At 41.8% G+C, this 17,637-nt stretch overlaps 1 protein-coding gene across 2 annotated transcripts in view; it reads left to right on the top strand.

Moving 5' to 3' along the window:
• The window catches only part of EPHA5 (EPH receptor A5), a 1,391,623-nt gene that overhangs the window by 1,315,668 nt on the left and 58,318 nt on the right, over positions 1-17,637 (top strand). For both annotated transcript variants that reach the window (XM_044060929.1, XM_044060928.1), the window contains exon 14: positions 16,355-16,504. In XM_044060929.1, coding sequence (XP_043916864.1) covers positions 16,355-16,504 — 150 coding nt within the window. The remainder of the gene's footprint in view (positions 1-16,354; positions 16,505-17,637) is intronic.

The following is a 17,637-nucleotide window of genomic DNA, read 5'->3' as shown; positions in this document are numbered from 1 at the left end:
ATAAGATAAGCTCACACTGTGAAAGCACATATCGATGATGTTATATAGGATATACTCACACTCTGAAATTAGCATATATCGATCTTGTATAGGAAATGCGGACACTGTGAAATCAGCACATATCTTGCTTGTTATATAAGATATTCTCACACTGTGAAATCAGACTGTGAAATTAGCACATATCAATGTTGTATAGGATATGTTCACACTGTGAAATTAGTACATGTTGATCTTGTATAGGATATGCTCACGCTATGAAATCAGCATATATGTATGTTGTTGTATAGGATATGCTCACACTGTGAAATTTGCACATATCAATGTCATATAGGATATGTTCACACAGTGTTGATGTTGCATAAGATATGTTCACACTGTGAAATGACCACATGTTGATCTTGTATAGGATATGCTAACACTATGAAATCAGCACATATGTTTGTTGTTTTATAGCATATGCTCACACTGTGAAATTTGCACATCTCTATGTTGTACAGGATATGCTCACACTGTGAAATTTGTACATATCAATGTTGTTGTATAGGGTATTCTCACACTGTGAAATTTGCACATATCGATGTTGTATAGGATATGTTCACAGTTTTGATGTTGTTGCATAAGATATGCTCACACTGTGAAATTTGCACATATCAGTGGTGTTGTTGTACAGGATACACTCACAATGTCAGTGTTGTATAAGATATGCTCACACTGTAAAATTAGCTCATATCTATGTTGTTGTATAGGATATGCTCACACTGTGAAATTAGCACATATTTATTTTGTTTTATAGGATATGCTCACACTATGAAATTAGAACATATCTATGTCATATTAGATATGTTCACACTATGAAATTAGCACACATGTATGTTGTATTGGAAATGCTCACACTGTGAAATAAGCACATATCTATACTGTTGTATTGTATGTGCTTACATTGAAATTAGCACATATCTATTGTGTTGCATAGGATATGCTCACACTGTAAAATCAGCACATTTCTATGTTGCTGTATTGGATATGCTCACACTGTGAAATTAACACATATCTATGTTGTATTGGATATTCTGACACTGTGAAATTAGTATATATATATCTATGTTGCTGTATAGGATATGTTCACACTGTGAATTTAGCACATATCTGTGTTGTATTGGATACATTCACACTGTGAAATTAGCACATATCTATGTTGTTATATTGGATATGTTGACATTGTGAAATTAGGACATATTTATGCTGTTGTACTGGATACATTCACAGTGTGAAATAGCACATATCTATGTTGTTGTATAGGATATCCTCACACTGTGAAATAGCTGACAAAATAAGTTGCTTCCAGTGACAAACACTGTGTTATTTGTAAAACTACATATGGCTGAGAGAGCAGAGATGATTTGTTACATGAACACTTGTTTCTTCACAAAAACAGAGATACAACCGACTCATACTCTCCAGGATAAAACATTAGTAGCAGTAATTGATTATTTTAAACTGAATGGTTTTGTCAAAATGTTTGCTACCTTATATAAATAAATAAATAAAAGTAAACAGAGAAGAAAGGGCTTTGAATGGTAAAGCATAAAGCACTGCAGTTATGGCCAGCATGAACTGAAGCTGTTTGATATTTAATACAAGATAATCTAATAAATGAGTACAACCATTCCATCATATTGATCAAAACTTTCTTTCTTTCTTATTTTTTCTTCCTTTATATGTATATGTGTATATGTTTTGTTTCTTTGATAAATGTATTGAACGTGGAATGATTGACTGGAATTAGTCTTCTACTCTGACATAACAGATAAAATAAATTAAAATAAAATACTAAATTAAATTAAATTTGCAGATGCTTGCAATAAGACAATGAGGCTTGGGTGTTCATTTAAGTTGTTTATTGCACACAAACACATCAGAATGGACAACTAAAATATAAAACCTAAATGAAATAACTGACTGACTGCTATATACATACATGTTTTCACTCCGGCTGCTCACTCAAAATTGCACTCTTGCTTGCACATGCTCGGTACTTATATGCATGTGGCCATAGACTGTAAAGGCTCTTAAAGGTACAACATGCACTCTGATCTACATCCTCCCTCTTTAACTATTCTGTCAGGCAAATGAAAATGCCAATTAGATGAGCATGCAAATTATACAGCCATATACAAAACTATAACAATCATGTCCAGATTGCCATGTATCTAGGATGAGGTCTTGAGATACGACCTGACCTCAGAATGTAATAATCAGAACTGGGTTTAGCAACAGGGACAGTCACTGGGGAATGTTCTGCTTCAGGATTTTCAGGGATACTTCCAGGAACAGATAATGAAATGTAAATGTTCTCTAGAACAGGAACATTAGACAAATCACTCTGAGAATTAGATTCTGCATTACAGACAAGATGCTGTAACACTGGCTCAGACACCGGTAGTAAATGTTTTCGATTCCGCCTAAATTCCATACCTTGCAACTCAATGATGTATGATCTTGATTCATCCCACAAATGTTTCATGAGTCCTATTCAGTCAAATCCTTTTGCTGTTTGCATCCTCAATATCTCACCTTCTTTTAATGGATTCAGAGGCTTGCTGGTTATGTCAAAGTAGGGCTTTTGGGACAAACGCTTCTTTAGGAGTTGAGCTTTTACTGTTTGTTGTTTTTAGCACTCGGGATCAACAAATTCTTACGTATTGGTAATGTGGTTCTGGGTTGTCCTGACATAAGTCTCTGAGCAGGTGAACCAAGTAAGTTGTCAGGAGGAATGTTTCTGAGATTAAGCAGATTAAGAAAGACATCAGTGTTGTCTCATTTTGATTTCTCTAACAGTTGTTTCTCACTTTTAACTGCATGTTTTGCCAAGCCATTAGATTGTGGGTATTCAGGACTACTAGTAACATGAACAAAGTCCCACGTTTCAGCAAATCTTTTGAATTCATGACATGTAAACTGTGAACCATTGTCAAAAATGGCTTTGTGTGGACTACCATGGACAGAAATATTTCTATCCAATTTCCTAATGACAGTACTAGAAGCTGGGTTAGGAGGTAGGTCAATCACGACCAATGTAGTTCAGGAATCTATCTTAACTGAAGTAGTTCTTTCTAATGATGCAGTTTAGCTCTATTACAAACCGAACAAGCTGAGGGTTCCTTTTCAATATCTCTTGACAAAGAAGGCCAGAATACTTGTCCTCTCACCTTTCTTTTGGTAGAATCAGTTCCTGGGTGGCTATGATGCAAGATTTTAATATACTCTTGTTGTAAGAATTTTGGAACAATCACTTTTGAACCTTTCATGATGACACCATATTCTACCAAAATCTTGTCCCTGTAAGGAAAATACTGCTGCACATCTAGTGGTAAACAAGATTGCTTTGACGGCCATCCTCAACTGATAAAGTTGTTGAGCTACTGGACAACTGGATCTGAAGCTGTGTGAGTTCTAAGCTCATCAAGTTGTGTGGAAGAACAATTGTTCACTTCCAGGACTTCAAAATCAGGTTTCTCAGTTTCATGCTGTTCAGTGTTTTTTTTTTGGGCGATTGAGATATAGTATCAGCAAGATAAAGATGATTGCCTTTTCTGTAAACCAAGTGCGTTCCAATCTCACAGGAGCTGTGTGCACTGGCTTTTTCAAAATAGTGACCAAAGGTTGCTGGTCAGTCTCGATTTGAAAAGGTTGGCCATAAATGTAATCATGGAACTTCAAGCATACAAACACAATTGCCAAAAGCTCTTTTTCTATTTGAGCATACTGCAGCTTGGTTTGGCTTAGAGTTCTGGATGCGTAGGCTACTGGTCTACCCTCTTGAAGATTGACTGCACCAAGACCAAACTTTGAAGCATCACAGGAAAGAGTTACTGGTTTGTGAACATCATAATATCTTAAAGTGGGTGGACTGGCAATTTTCTGTTTCAGGACATCAAATGCTTATTGGTGGTGTTCTAACCAGGCCCAGTTTACATCTTTGTGTGTTAGCTGCCTTAGCGGTGCTGAAAATTCACTCAAATCTGGAATGAACTTGCCCAAATAGTTGAACATGCCAAGAAAACATTGTAAGGCTGTAACATTGTCTGGAGCTGGCATCTCAAGAATTGCAGTTTGCTTGGAAGGATCTGGTTGTAAGCCTGAACTGGTAAACAAATGATCCACATAAGTTTTTGAAATGATTCCACTTTTTACATGTGTGGCACTGCTGACCAAAAGCTAAGCACTTCTTTCACCTGGGCTTATGGCGACCTCCACAATAACGATAGGTGACTATGAAGCTTGTCACAGATTTTAATGAATTAGCCCTCTGCTTTACTGAGTGTGTGCCCTGGGTTTTACTGTAGCTGCTCTAGGTTGTATAGGAACCTCTCCCTTAGGCCTGGCTCTTTTAACCTCATGCTGTATACTATCAACATTAAAACTGGAAGGCACTGGAAGCGTGCTTTTCTTATTTGTAAGCATATTTGTGTGCTTTTCTGTAAGCTCATATATCTGACAGATCTCTGTGCCCTTGTTTAACATTAATTATACAATGACCCCCCCCCATTAATATTCCAAAATGTGCACGCTGATTGGCCAGCATGCCCATTGTAAATTACACAATATACCAACGGAAAAATGTCTGGTCGCCCGGACTTTTTTCCATTGGTATAAAGTGTCCAAAACCTTTTTTTAATAAATAAAAAAAAAAAAGAAAAAAACGGAGCAATGGAGACTTTTTTTTTTCTGTTGCTTCCATTTCAAAGCATTGTTGTACTGGATATGCATAGGAACACAAGTCCCATACACATGCACAGTACATCAACACAAGGAAGCAGTATACCACCACCTGTGGAAGAACAGTAATGTGCCATTATACAAAGACATTATTTAAGAAAAGTAAGTATTTTTTTTTTTTTTGTAAATAATGTCATTGTATAATAGCAATAACCAACTCTTTGGTTGTGGTATATTGAAATTTACCCACAGTTGGCTTTATTTAATCACTTGGGCTTTGCCCTCATGATTAAACCACGCTAACTGTGGGTAAGTCTTCAATGTACCACACTACGTCATTGGTTATTGCTTGAATCACTGTCTCACAGCAAAATCTTTTCACTGTATCATCTTTAATATCACATACAAGCCTGTCTTTTATCAACTCATCTCTGACATCACAAAATCTGCATGTTTTTGCTTTATTTCTCAAGTTGGTTATATATGCTTTAAAAGTTTCACCAGGTTTTTGATCTCATGTAAAATATGTGCCTTTTCATTGTAATATTCATTTGGGGGTTGCACATTTCTCTAAATTTACATTTTAAACACTCAGGGTCTTCCAACATTTCAGCCTGTACCATAATCTGGCAGTTCTTCCCCTCCCCTGCAAGCACAGCAGGTGCATACACAAATGAACGCACCCTTTCAATGGCTTCTGAACTAGATAGTTTAAGCAGAATAAATGCTTGTGTACATGCATCTTTGTCAGAAAAAGCCTGTATGAAAATATTGTACTCTTGCTTAAACAAACTCCAATTTTCTGCATCATTATTATCAAACACAAGTAGATCAGGTTTGTGAAATCCTTCTGTCATGCCAACAAATTAGCCTTGTAATTATGTTCAAACATACACACCAGGTACTTGAAAAGTATTCAACTGTACAACAATCCCTTTGAAATGACTGTTTTCTGCAAAATAACTGTACTGTAATACTGTACACGTTTGCCAACAGTTTACACACTTTGGGTATTTCAAATAGCTTTAGTTAATATGAAAATGTAGCAAGCATAATTCAAAAAAATAAGGTCATTTCCCTTTTTCATACATTTTACGTGATTCAGTGGTTATTTTAAGCAGTTACTAAGCATTTTGAGTACTTTTATCAATATGTCACAGTTTTGAATATTTTGTTTAATTAGAAATTCATTTTGAACATTTTGAAAGCTTTGTTTTATATTCCTTGAGTAAAAAATCATTAAGCGAGTTTTAGTACCTGGAATTATCTTTCTGACCTGTTTGCAAGTTATTTGAGCTTTGGATGATCCACTCATGTATATTCCTCCATTACTGACTATGCGCCTTATGGTTTTGACTTCAGATCCCATTCTGACACCATATCACTCGTCTTGTGTATTCAAATAAGACAATGAGGGTGGGTGTTCATTTCAGTTGTTTATTACACGCAAACACATCAGGATGGATGACTGAAACATAAAACCTGTAAGAAGTAATTAACTGACTGACAGCTACACACATACATTCTTTCACTCTGGCTGCTCACTCAAAATGGCACGCTTGCTTGCACATGCTCAGTACTTATATTCACATAACCATAGACTGGAATGGCTCTTAAAGGTACAACACACACTCTGATCTACGATAACCGCTGCAGATGTTGCGCATGCCATTTTCTAAATTTCATGTTCAAAATGTTTGCCCATATAATCCAAGGGAAAACTCCTGTAGTCCACAGTGTGCACAGCACCAAACACCTTTTTGTGGCTAATTAGACAACTAACTTGGCTGCAGTTGTCAGATGAAATTGCTTTTCATTGAAACTGGATCACATGTATACCAAAGAGGACAGTTTAGCACCTAATGAAGGTTTTTATAATTTACCTTGAAATTTTATATTTTCATAGTTGGTCACCCAGTTAGTTACATAAGCCATGGCTTGCCCCCCCCCACCCCCCATGCACACACACAGGAAAACTTTTGATGAGTGATGGATTACTATATTAAGTTTGCCAAAAAGTGATTCAGTCACATGAACAATAGCCTTTTTTACAGAATGGCATGCTTCTGTACATCTGTGTACCTACTCTTAGTTAACAAAGCATTTTGTATAATATTATCACCAAAACAGAATGCAATATCATCCACCCTCTTAGCCATTCTGGCAGTATCCCTTTGTGAAACTTGTCAATTAAATATACTGACACTTAAAGTAGTCTGCATACTGTGCTCTTCATAGATAAAGTCATTTTCTGTCTTGCACCTGCCTCACCTAACATTATTTATAAACAAATGAAAATGTTTCACATCCTTGTTCTAAAGTCAAAACATGCTCCATCCATTCACAGAAGTGAGATTGTTGCCTTATTTCATAAGGTGGATGTTCCATTTAGTGGAAATTGGCTGTGTTGGGGTATTTGATTTGTACATTTCCACTTCAGTGAAACAACATTATCCTTCATTTCTTTGTTAGCCGTGAACAGTTGGCACAAATTTTAAGAACATTTTCTAATAGTTATTTTTCCAAGCAGAGTAGCAACAATGACCTTTTAATATTAAAATATTCTACCTACCATTGCTGCTATTTTTTTGTGTCCTTTAACAAAGCAAGAACAAAAGGACCATCTGTGGGGAACATGAATGAGAGGTGGATAAACATCTTTCTTTTTTTAAGTGAATGAAGGACTCATTATCTATGTAGCAAAAGGAAGCCAAAAGTATAATATCCAAGCATTCAGCTTCTAAAGTGCAACTTTCAAATGTTGTGTAGCTACCACCTTGTAGCAGTTGCTGTAAGTGTACCCATCTGCCACTAGTCAGAAGAGGATAATGAATGTGATAGTCCACAGAAAGATGTCCTCAAAGATTTGACTTCTGGCTTGTATTCCTGAATGGAATGACTTGGTACTCCTATGGGATCCAGCTCCTGTAGACTCTGAATACTTCTCAAGTGTCCTTGATTTTCAGGGACATCCTTGATTCTAGCCAATAGTATTACACCACTTTCTGTAAAACTTGTGATTTCTGTGATAGAGCTGATATGGTTAAAATCAATACGTAATTCCTGAAAGATAGTTACAGACTGAACTTTAGAAAGTGCATATTACAACAAATCTAATTAGTCTATCAACTTCTTAATGAGTGCTGATGGTATTTAAAAAAGTGCCTTATATGGGACATTTGTCCCTGATGTCCCTGAGTTTTGCACAATGAGCTTGAGAGATATGCATCTGATTTAAGCATTAGTGAAAATGTGGAATCAGAAAGACTGTTATAAAGAATTGGTTTGTTCTTTTTTGTGTATCATACCCATAGTCAGTGATATATATATATATAAATGGATCTATGCTTTTAAATCGAAAGTACGGTTCAGCGAACCGTACTTCCTCAAACTTACTTCCACGAAAGTGCATTCCATCGAAAATGCACTTTCGCGGAATAAAAAAACAAAAACTAACTAAAAAAGTAAAATAACACACTAAACAGTGTTATGCAGGGGGGCAACACCTCCTGCACCCCCCACCCCCCTTCTTTAATATTCTCACTGCGAGATTGCACTACAGTGGGGAAAAGGGAATATTCCCTTACCCCTACTATACTACGATCTCAACAAAACTTTCCTTAGTTATACATCAACAGTATACGTTGCTGTACAACTAAGGCAACATGCAAACTGCATGTTTTCTTTTTATTTGTTTACTTTAGCGAAAGTGCATGTTTGACAAAATGCACTTTCGCTAAAGTAATTTCAACAAAATACGGTTCGATGATCCATACTGTCGATAAAACAAATAGGACCCATATATATATATATATATATATATATATATATATATATATATATATATATATATATATTGCAGTGCAAATGGCAACAATAATACAGTCTGCTGTAAATGTTAACAGTGAAGTACTATGGAATAGTAAAATTTTTCATGAGACTAGTGTCTGCATCTCAGCTCTGGTGTTTCACCAATTAGGTCTTTGCTTCAGTACAGAGCACATGATGATGATATCAATGTTCAGCTCTGGTATTTCACCAATTAGGTCTTTGCTTCAGTAAAGAGCACATGATGATGATGTCAGTACTCAGCTCTGGTGTTTCAACAATTAGATCTTCAGTACAAAGCACATGATGATGACATCAATGCTCAGCTCTGGTGTTTCACCAATTAGGTCTTTCCTTCAGTACAGAGCACATGATTATTACATCAGTGCTCAGCTCTGGTGTTTCACTAATTAGGTCTTTCCTTCAGTACAGAGCACATGATTATTACATCAGTGCTCAGCTCTGGTGTTTCACTAATTAGGTCTTTCCTTCAGTACAGAGCACATGATTATTACATCAGTGCTCAGCTCTGGTGTTTCACTAATTAGGTCTTTCCTTCAGTACAGAGCACATGATTATTACATCAGTGCTCAGCTCTGGTGTTTCACTAATTAGGTCTTTGCTTCAATAAAGAGCACATGATGATGATATCAATACTCAGCTCTGGTGTTTTACCAGTTAGGTCTTCAGTACAGAGCACATGATGATGATGATGTCAATCTTCTTCCCAAATTGAAGTAAATGGTTATAAAATAATGTTTGTCTGACTGTAAATTACAGTTCAGAGGCTTAGTAAAGCTGTAGATCTTTTACATTTTGTCATATACGTTGTATTATGTAGTAATACAAGTCATGACTTAGTATAATTAATGTATTATGTAGTAATACAAGTCATTACTTAGTATAATTAATCCCTTTGAGTAACAGAATGTAGCTAGCACAGCTAGAATTTTATTGCTGAATAACAAGAAAAAAATAAAAGTTTTCAGAAGACTGAGAGTTTGGCAGTTTAGTACAGAAGATTAAGGCCATGAGCTGCTAATGAGTGTCTTTCTGTAGTTCTGTGTTTGATTCCTTCATTCTCTATTTACTCAATCAGTGACTTAGAAAGTCACTTAACCGGCTAGTGCTTCAATGCAGTTATGCCTGCTGGTCTTCTCCATTTAACAAACAAAATCGTAACAGTTCTGAGCTGAATGTTCATAGGGCATCTCTCGGTGCATGCTCTATTAACATTTAATGTATACAAAACCAGACAGCACACCTACATGAAGGAAAACAGACAGTAATTACAACTTTGCATTTTTCTCATGCTGTAAGCCCTGTGACCTTTAGACGTACAGTAATTAGAAGTTATGTACTCACCATAACGTTCCATCTGAGTAGGTGTATTCATTTGTCTGCAACCTGTGGGTTATGGATCCGATATCGGATCCGAACCGGCATAGTTTTCCAGCTATGGATCCAAGCTCTCAGCTCCTCCCCTCACCCATAATGCCCTGCTCTACCCTCATGACCTCAGATCGAGTTTGCCAAAGCAACAATACCCTCAAAAGGGTAACAAGTAATATGCAGGAAACTGAAAGGCCAGGCGGATAGGAGGGCGGGATGGTTGCAGACAAATGAATACACCTACTCAGATGGAACGTTATGGTGAGTACATAACTTCTAAATCTGAAGTAGGATATTCATTTGTCTGCAACCTGTGGGACAGAGTCCCCAGCTACCTGAATCTTGGGCGGCCATCATGGAAGGATATTCCGGAGCACCTGAGCCAAAGGATGCTCTACCCCTAGATGCAAGATCCAACTTATAGTGAGAAATAAATGTATGAGATGAAGCCCACGTGGCTGCTGCACAAATATCATCTAGAGGAATCCTAGCCTTGAAGGCTGCCGAGGTAGATACTGACCGGGTTGAATGGGCATGAACACCCTCCGGTGCGGGCCTTCCTGACGCTTGATAAGCCAATAAAATGCACTGTGAAATCCAGCGGGACAGAGAAACTTTAGAAATTGGCTTGCCCAAATTGAATTTTGCAAAGGAAATAAACAGCTGGTCGGATTGCCTATGACCAGCTGTCCTGTTGAGATAAAATCTTAGTTGCCTGTGAACATCTAGTGAGTGTAGCCTATATTCACCTTTGTTTTCATACTTAGGGAAGAAAACAGGGAGGTTAATGGATTGATTGATGTTTGCTTCAGAAGCGATTTTAGGAAGGAAGGACGGGTTGGTCCTGAGGGAGACACGGTCCGGATATAAATGCAAGTAAGGAGGTTTAGCTGATAAAGCTTGAAGTTCAGAAACTCTCTTGGCTGATGTAATGGCTACCAAAAAGGCTGTCTTGTAAGACAAGAATTTGAGATCCACTGTAGCCGCTGGCTCGAAAGGGGGAGCGGTCAAGGCCTGTAGGACCAAAGAAAGGTCCCAAGGAGGAACTGCTTGCTTTATAGGGGGCCTGAGAAGGAAAGTACCCTTAAGAAAAGTTTTGCACAATTTGGCTGACATAAGAGGATTAGACTCTTGACCAATGTGATAGTGAGAAATAGCCGCCAGTTGAACTTTGACTGTGGAACTGCTGGCACCATCATTAAAGAGAGAGGTTAGAAAATCAAGCACTACAGGGAGAGGAACCGTGAAGGGATCTAGGCCTTGCCGCTCCGCCCACAGAGAAACGTTTCCATTTGCTTCGTAAACCTTTCTAGTGGATGGTTTATGAGCCGCCACTAAAATAGCCTTTACCGGAGAAGAAATACCGAGTCCTTATCAAGAGTGGAACTGGAGCAGCCAAGCGGTCAGCTTCAGGTTGTCCAGGTTCGGAGGAGGAATGCAGGAAGGATGGGATATCAGATCCGGAATGGGATCTAGAATCCAAGGAGGATTCACCGAGTGAGACCTTAGGAAGGGGAACCAGATCTGTCGAGGCCAGAATGGAGCAATGAGAATCATTCTGCAACCCACCCGAGAGGCTTTCTGAAGAACTTGCAGCATCAGAGGCAAGGGTGGATAGGCATACAGAAGACCGGGTGGCCAAGCATGCACCAGAGCGTCTCTTGGGGTACCTCCGGAGGAGGTATTAGAGCGAAAAACTGTCGCACTTGGTGCTTGAGGCAGAAGCAAAACGATGGCATGAAGGGGTTCCCCACCCTGCGGACACGCGTTCTGCTACTTCACAATTGAGAGTCCACTCGTAATTGGTCATAATCGTGCGACTGAGCTTGTCCGCTAGGATGTTGCACCGACCGAATGTGCGTTGCTATGAGAAAGCGATTGGTGGAGGTTGCCCATTCCCAAACTCTCATGGCCTCTCGACAAAGAGGGTAAGACCTTGTTCCCCCTTGCTTGTTGATGTACCAGACAACAGACATATTGTCCGATTGAATCGCAATTGTTCCCAAGGGAAGAAAGTCCTGAAGTGCTAGCAACGCTAAGAGCACTGCTCTCATCTCTAGAACATTGATATGCAGTAAGGTCTCTGAATCGCTCCACGTGCCTTGGACTGTCCGGCCGCAAAGTGCCCCCACCCGAGGCGGGAGGCGTCCGTGGTCACCGTGGCGAGAGGGGAGAAGCACAAAATGGGCGACCCTCGTGGAGATCCGGGAGTGGAGCCACCACAAGAGGGACCGCTTGCAAGCCTTGCTGATCGCTATGGGATGATGCATGGGAGAGCAAGGTATGACCACTGTACTAAGAGCGTCCACTGTAGAATGCGATATTGAGCCTGGCAAGAGGAAGAAGTGCTATCGACGAAGCCATGGACCCTAGAGCCCTCAGGACCAACTCCGCTGGAACAGAACATGAATGGAGAATGGCCCGCACCTGGAGCTGCAGATTTAGAACTCTGTCCGCAGTGAGGAAGGCTCAAAACTCCTTGTGTCTAGTCTGGCCCCTATGAAATCTAAGAGCTGAGTGGGTGCCAGGTTGGACTTGTTTGTATTTATTGTGATGCCCAGAAATGGAGCAAGATGGAGAAAGGAGTCTCGCGCCGAGAGAAGTAGATGCCTTGTTGGGGCGGTAAGGAGCCAGTCGTCCAGGTAGGGAAAGACCTGCACCCCTGAAGCCTCAGGTGGGCCGCTACCACTGCTAGTACTTTGGTAAACACCCTGGGGGCTGTGGTGAGACCAAAGGGAAGGACCCGGAACTGGTAGTGACTGGCTCCCAGCCGGAAGCGGAGAAACCTCCTGGAGCGTCTGTCCATTAGGATGTGGTAGTACGCGTCCTTGAGATCTATCGAGCACATCCAGTGGCCTTCTCCCAGAAGGGGGAGAATAGATTGTAGAGTGACCATTCGGAATTTTTCTTTGGGGACTGCCAGGTTCAAGAGAGAGAGGTCTAGGATTGGTCTTAGTTCCCCCGTCTTTTGGCACTAAAAGAACCTGGAGTAGAACCCGGATCCGATGTGGTCTGGGGCAACGGGCTGGATGGCTCTTTTCTCTAGCAGATGGCCAATTTCTGCCAAAGCGGCCTCCCTTTGACCGGGTGGTACGTCTGGGAGGGACTTCAACTTTGGAAGGTGAAGGAAAGGAATGCGATATCCCTGGATATGATTTGGAGAACCCAGCGGTCCGATGTTATGGACTCCCATGCCGCTAGGTGTCCCGAACGTCCCCGACTGCCTCCAGAGTAGAGCAGTCGGGCAACCTCAGGGTTGCTGCGCGGGCCGTTCAGAGAAAGGTTCCCTGGACCCGAAGTTTCTGGGAGCCCCTCTGCCTCTAGGGCGGCGTCCTCCCTGTCCTCCTCTGCCACGGAAGGACTGGTTGTCCGGAGCAGGCTGGGACTGCTGCGACTTCGAACCACATCTTCTTCTGACCCTTTTGGTTCCTAGAATAGGGCCTCTGGGGTGCAGAGAAGCGGATTCCGACGGCAGACAGCGTCTTCCCGTCCTTCTCGCTCTGGGTCAACGCCTCGCGAACGGTCTTGCCAAACAGAGCAGAACCATCAAAGGCGTTCAAACGAAGCCTTGAAGGGCTCAGAAAATGCAGTGGCGGAGCCAGGCCTGACGCCTAGTGACCAGTCCTGTCCCCGCAGCTCTAGCGGCGCCCTCCGTAGCATGGGAGAGTAGCCGCATAGAAGTATTTGTGACTGACCTAAGAGTGGCCATTTTGGTGGAGTGCAGAGCTCTGTCCTCCTCCGAAATGGACTCAGGGGGGGATGCAGCGTACTCTTAATAAGGTCTCGCTGCATCCGAATAACATGTGCCAAATAGTTCAGCGCCCTTACCGAGAAGGTCGCCGAACTGAACATCCGCTTCCCCAAGCGGTCCATCATCCGAGACTCCTTGCTCGGTGGGTGGACTGAGGGACTCTCCTGAGCCAGTTCCCTCTTTGTGGCCGCCGCCATCAACATGGCATCTACAGGAGGCCCCTTACTCCAATGGGTCCTGTCAGAAGGCGGGCTAAGGATTCTATCAGGTCTTTTGGGAATTGGCTCCACGGTGTCCGGTTCCTTCCACGCCCTGGTGGTAATAAGGTCCACCAGGGGTCGGCAGGGGGACACCCAAGAGGTAGACGGGCCCGCTTCAATGCCTCCAAGAACACGGACTCGTCCGAGGAAGACTTGGGGCAGACCACCCCCTAATACGGAGTATTTCCATGATGTCTCCAAGGAGACATCCTCGGGGTGACCGTGGGGAGCCTTCCCTTCCTCCAAGTCCGTGTCTTCAGTGAGAGACTCAGGAGTCAATGTGCCTCCTTTTGCGTATGCTTGCGAGGAGCCTCCTCTGGGGGCTGTCAGAGGAGTCCTCGCAGCAGCAATTTGCTCCATGGGAGCAACTTGGGGCACAGAAACGGGCTGTCCCAGGGGCCGGATGGTGGAAGCCTGGCCCAGTGCAGAGGGAGCGGACGGAGCCGAAGCAAGTGCCGGGGTCCGGAGACCCTCAACAGAGCCCTCTCCACTACATCAAAAGCCGAAGGAGCCGACCTCGACCAAAGGATCCGACAATCGGCTCCCCTCGATCCGAAGAGTGGATCGAGCCGCGCCAAGCACTCGGATCCGGGGACAGTGCGCTCCGACACAGACGGCGCCGAAGGAGCACTGATCCCCGGATCCGGCTCGGATCCAGGCTCCGAGATCGGATCCGACGCACTGAGGGCATGGTCGGATCCGGTACCAAGTACTATCGGCTCCGACCTCCCCGCCCGGCTGCTCGGCTCCAGTTGCTCCGAACCCGGAAGCGGGTCGGAGAAGGAGCAATAGGCTTAAAAGGGTGTTGAGCTCCCCGAGGGGAGGCAAGAGCACTCCCATCTGCATCTGGGCCTGGATGAACCTTCTCATCATCCGGTCCAGATCAGCATCCGAGGCTATGGGTAGATCTCGGCGAGGCTACCGAGGTAGGCCTGGAATGCCTCCTCGATAGCCTCGGCGGAGATCGGGTCTCCTCCTCCTCAGGACCCGTGAGAAGCACACAGGTGACCGGAGCCGAGAAGGAGGAGACCGCACCAAAGGAAGCCGGGAGAAGCCGCTTGGCTGGCGGGGCCGAAACAGAGGTCTCGGCCCGCCGCTGGTGCTTCTCCCTCCGGTCCTTTTAGATGCATCCCTCTCCTGTCCTGAAGCGGGAGTTTGAGTCCCAGGAGCAGGAGGGGTGCCACAGGGGGAACAACTGCAGCCGCAGGAGTCCCCGAAGGAGCGGAGGTCGGAGCCGAGTCCGGCGGTAAAAGACCCGCCAAGACCAGCTTGGACCTCCGCTCCTCAGTGCCCTGGGGTTGAACCCTGCACAAATGGAACAACCAGATGTGAGGTGTTCAACCCCAAGACACTTAACACACCGAGTGTGGCCATCAGCCGGTGAGAGCTTATGGCCACACTCGGAGCATTTAGAAAATATGGACTTAGGCTGTTCAGCCATAGTCACTAAATTTAACCTAAAGTTACAGAAAGTAACTTAAACAATAAAGAAGCACACAGGCCTCACACACACTCTACCAGCGAGGGGAGGGAATAAAAATTACTACTGAAAATTAAATTAAACTAAAAACAGTCAATAATAATAGGAAACCTACAACTTTCACACAAAAATTGTTAAAGAAGGAAAAAATTCTCTATTTTTTAACAAGAAAAATCCACTTAGCTGAGAGCTATGAAATCCACATCTAGTTACCAGCGCGGCAAACAAGATCTGAGGTCATGAGGGTAGAGCAGGGCATTATGGGTGAGGGGAGGAGCTGAGAGCTTGGATCCATAGCTGGAAAACTATGCCGGTTCGGATCCGATATCGGATCCATAACCCACAGGTTGCAGACAAATGAATATCCTACTTCAGATCATTTATTTTACCTGTATGTATATTTACAAAAGAAAGCATTTCTGAATTTACATACAGTGAGGTCATTCTTTATTTTACATATTAAAACTGTGTTAGGTGGATATTCGTTGCCTGATCCCGACATTAGTGTAACTGTGACGACCTTTGTGAAACGTCTTAGGCAGTAAGTACCTCAAGCCACCACTTCCCCAATGAATGTAGTCATTTTTATTTGATAGTTCTACTGTCCAACTGTGTATGAAATATACTCACTAAATCAGCTATTCATGTTGTCTCTCACAGGACTGTTTTTGAAGCAGCCTAACAGAGATATGAAGCTTACATACTATAAAATTCAGTTTGAATTTGAAAGGCAAACAACGAAGATATCTAATTAGCAGTCAGTCAGCAAAATATTTATATAGCTGCAATCTGTTGAGACAGCCTGCCTTGCTGTCAAGCACACTTATTTAGCAATTCAACATCTCTTTCCACTGACTTTGAAAAGAAGTGAAAAAAAAACATTTTCTGACACCATAAGAAATGTGTTTTTATTCTTTTTGCCAGGGTGGAAAGATTCCAATTCGATGGACAGCTCCTGAGGCAATTGCTTTCCGGAAGTTTACTTCAGCCAGTGATGTGTGGAGCTACGGCATTGTTATGTGGGAGGTTATGTCATTTGGTGAGCGACCCTACTGGGAGATGACAAACCAAGATGTAAGTGTTTCAGAAAATGACAGAATATCTATATATATATGCACAAGTAGACATAGACACACACACACACACACACACACACACACACACACACACACACACACACACACACACACACACACACACACACACACACATTTAATTGGTCATTTTCCTTAAGATTACTGATTAATGCAAAGACTTTTATAAGTAATTTCATGAGTATATGTTAAAACTATTTAACATGAGTAATTTGGTGGGATTTCTGTTATAAACTTTCAAAACTATATAAGTGTTAGAAATATACTGTTTTGTTATTCACTCTGAAGAACAAGAAAAGAGCAAATCTCAGGGGCCACAAGCATTGCTAGTGGATAAAATGCAATGCAGACATTCTTTCTTTCTTTCTTTCTTTCTTTCTTTCTTTTTGTTAACCAGGTTGGTGAACTGGTCTACTGACCATTTTCAGCCATGACACAGGCTTCTTCAGAGAGAAGAAACCAAACAACACAGTATAAGTTCTATTTATTAAAGTAAACTTGTATATGTGTAAAAATGTAACGCAGTGCAGTATTTTCAGTTTTATACTACGTATATATATATTGCAGCATTTGTACAGCTGTGTGTAAATGGTGGGATTACGCTAATCATGATCTTGTGTCCCTATAACAGGTGCAAGACTATTTTAAATGCTGTTGGGGTCTGTTGGTTTTTGACTTCATGTAATAGTTTCTTTTATACAACTGGATCCAGTTTGGAGAAGATAGTTTCTACAATAGTAATCTTGAATGGAGGTCTCACTAGCAGTTAGTTTTCATTTTCATTTCCTCTAGGTTTATAAATTAGCAATAGGCTCACTGCCCTTGTGAGCCATTTTAAATGTAGCCAGTGATCCTATCTGTTGCTTAAAATTAATGTAACCCTTTGGAGATTCACCTAATCCTTTTCAAGATCTATATTTCTATATTACTTGAATGATATATACATTTAGCATTTAGGAGCTGCCTCTGTCCATCAGTAGTATGGGGGTATTCCTGGGATAAACTTCCTAATACACATCCATTGATTCAAGGTATGTTTGAATGAGCTCAGGGATGAGCTTTGTTTTAGTCAGATGGGGAGTGTATTCCAAAACAGTGGTATCCTCTGCAAGA

The sequence above is a fragment of the Protopterus annectens genome, chromosome 2.part0 (assembly GCF_019279795.1).
Source record: "Protopterus annectens isolate FY-2018-M chromosome 2.part0, PAN1.0, whole genome shotgun sequence".
NCBI lineage: Eukaryota > Metazoa > Chordata > Ceratodontiformes > Protopteridae > Protopterus > Protopterus annectens.
Note: the sequence above shows the minus strand (reverse complement) of the source record. Positions and strands in the feature narration are given on the sequence as shown.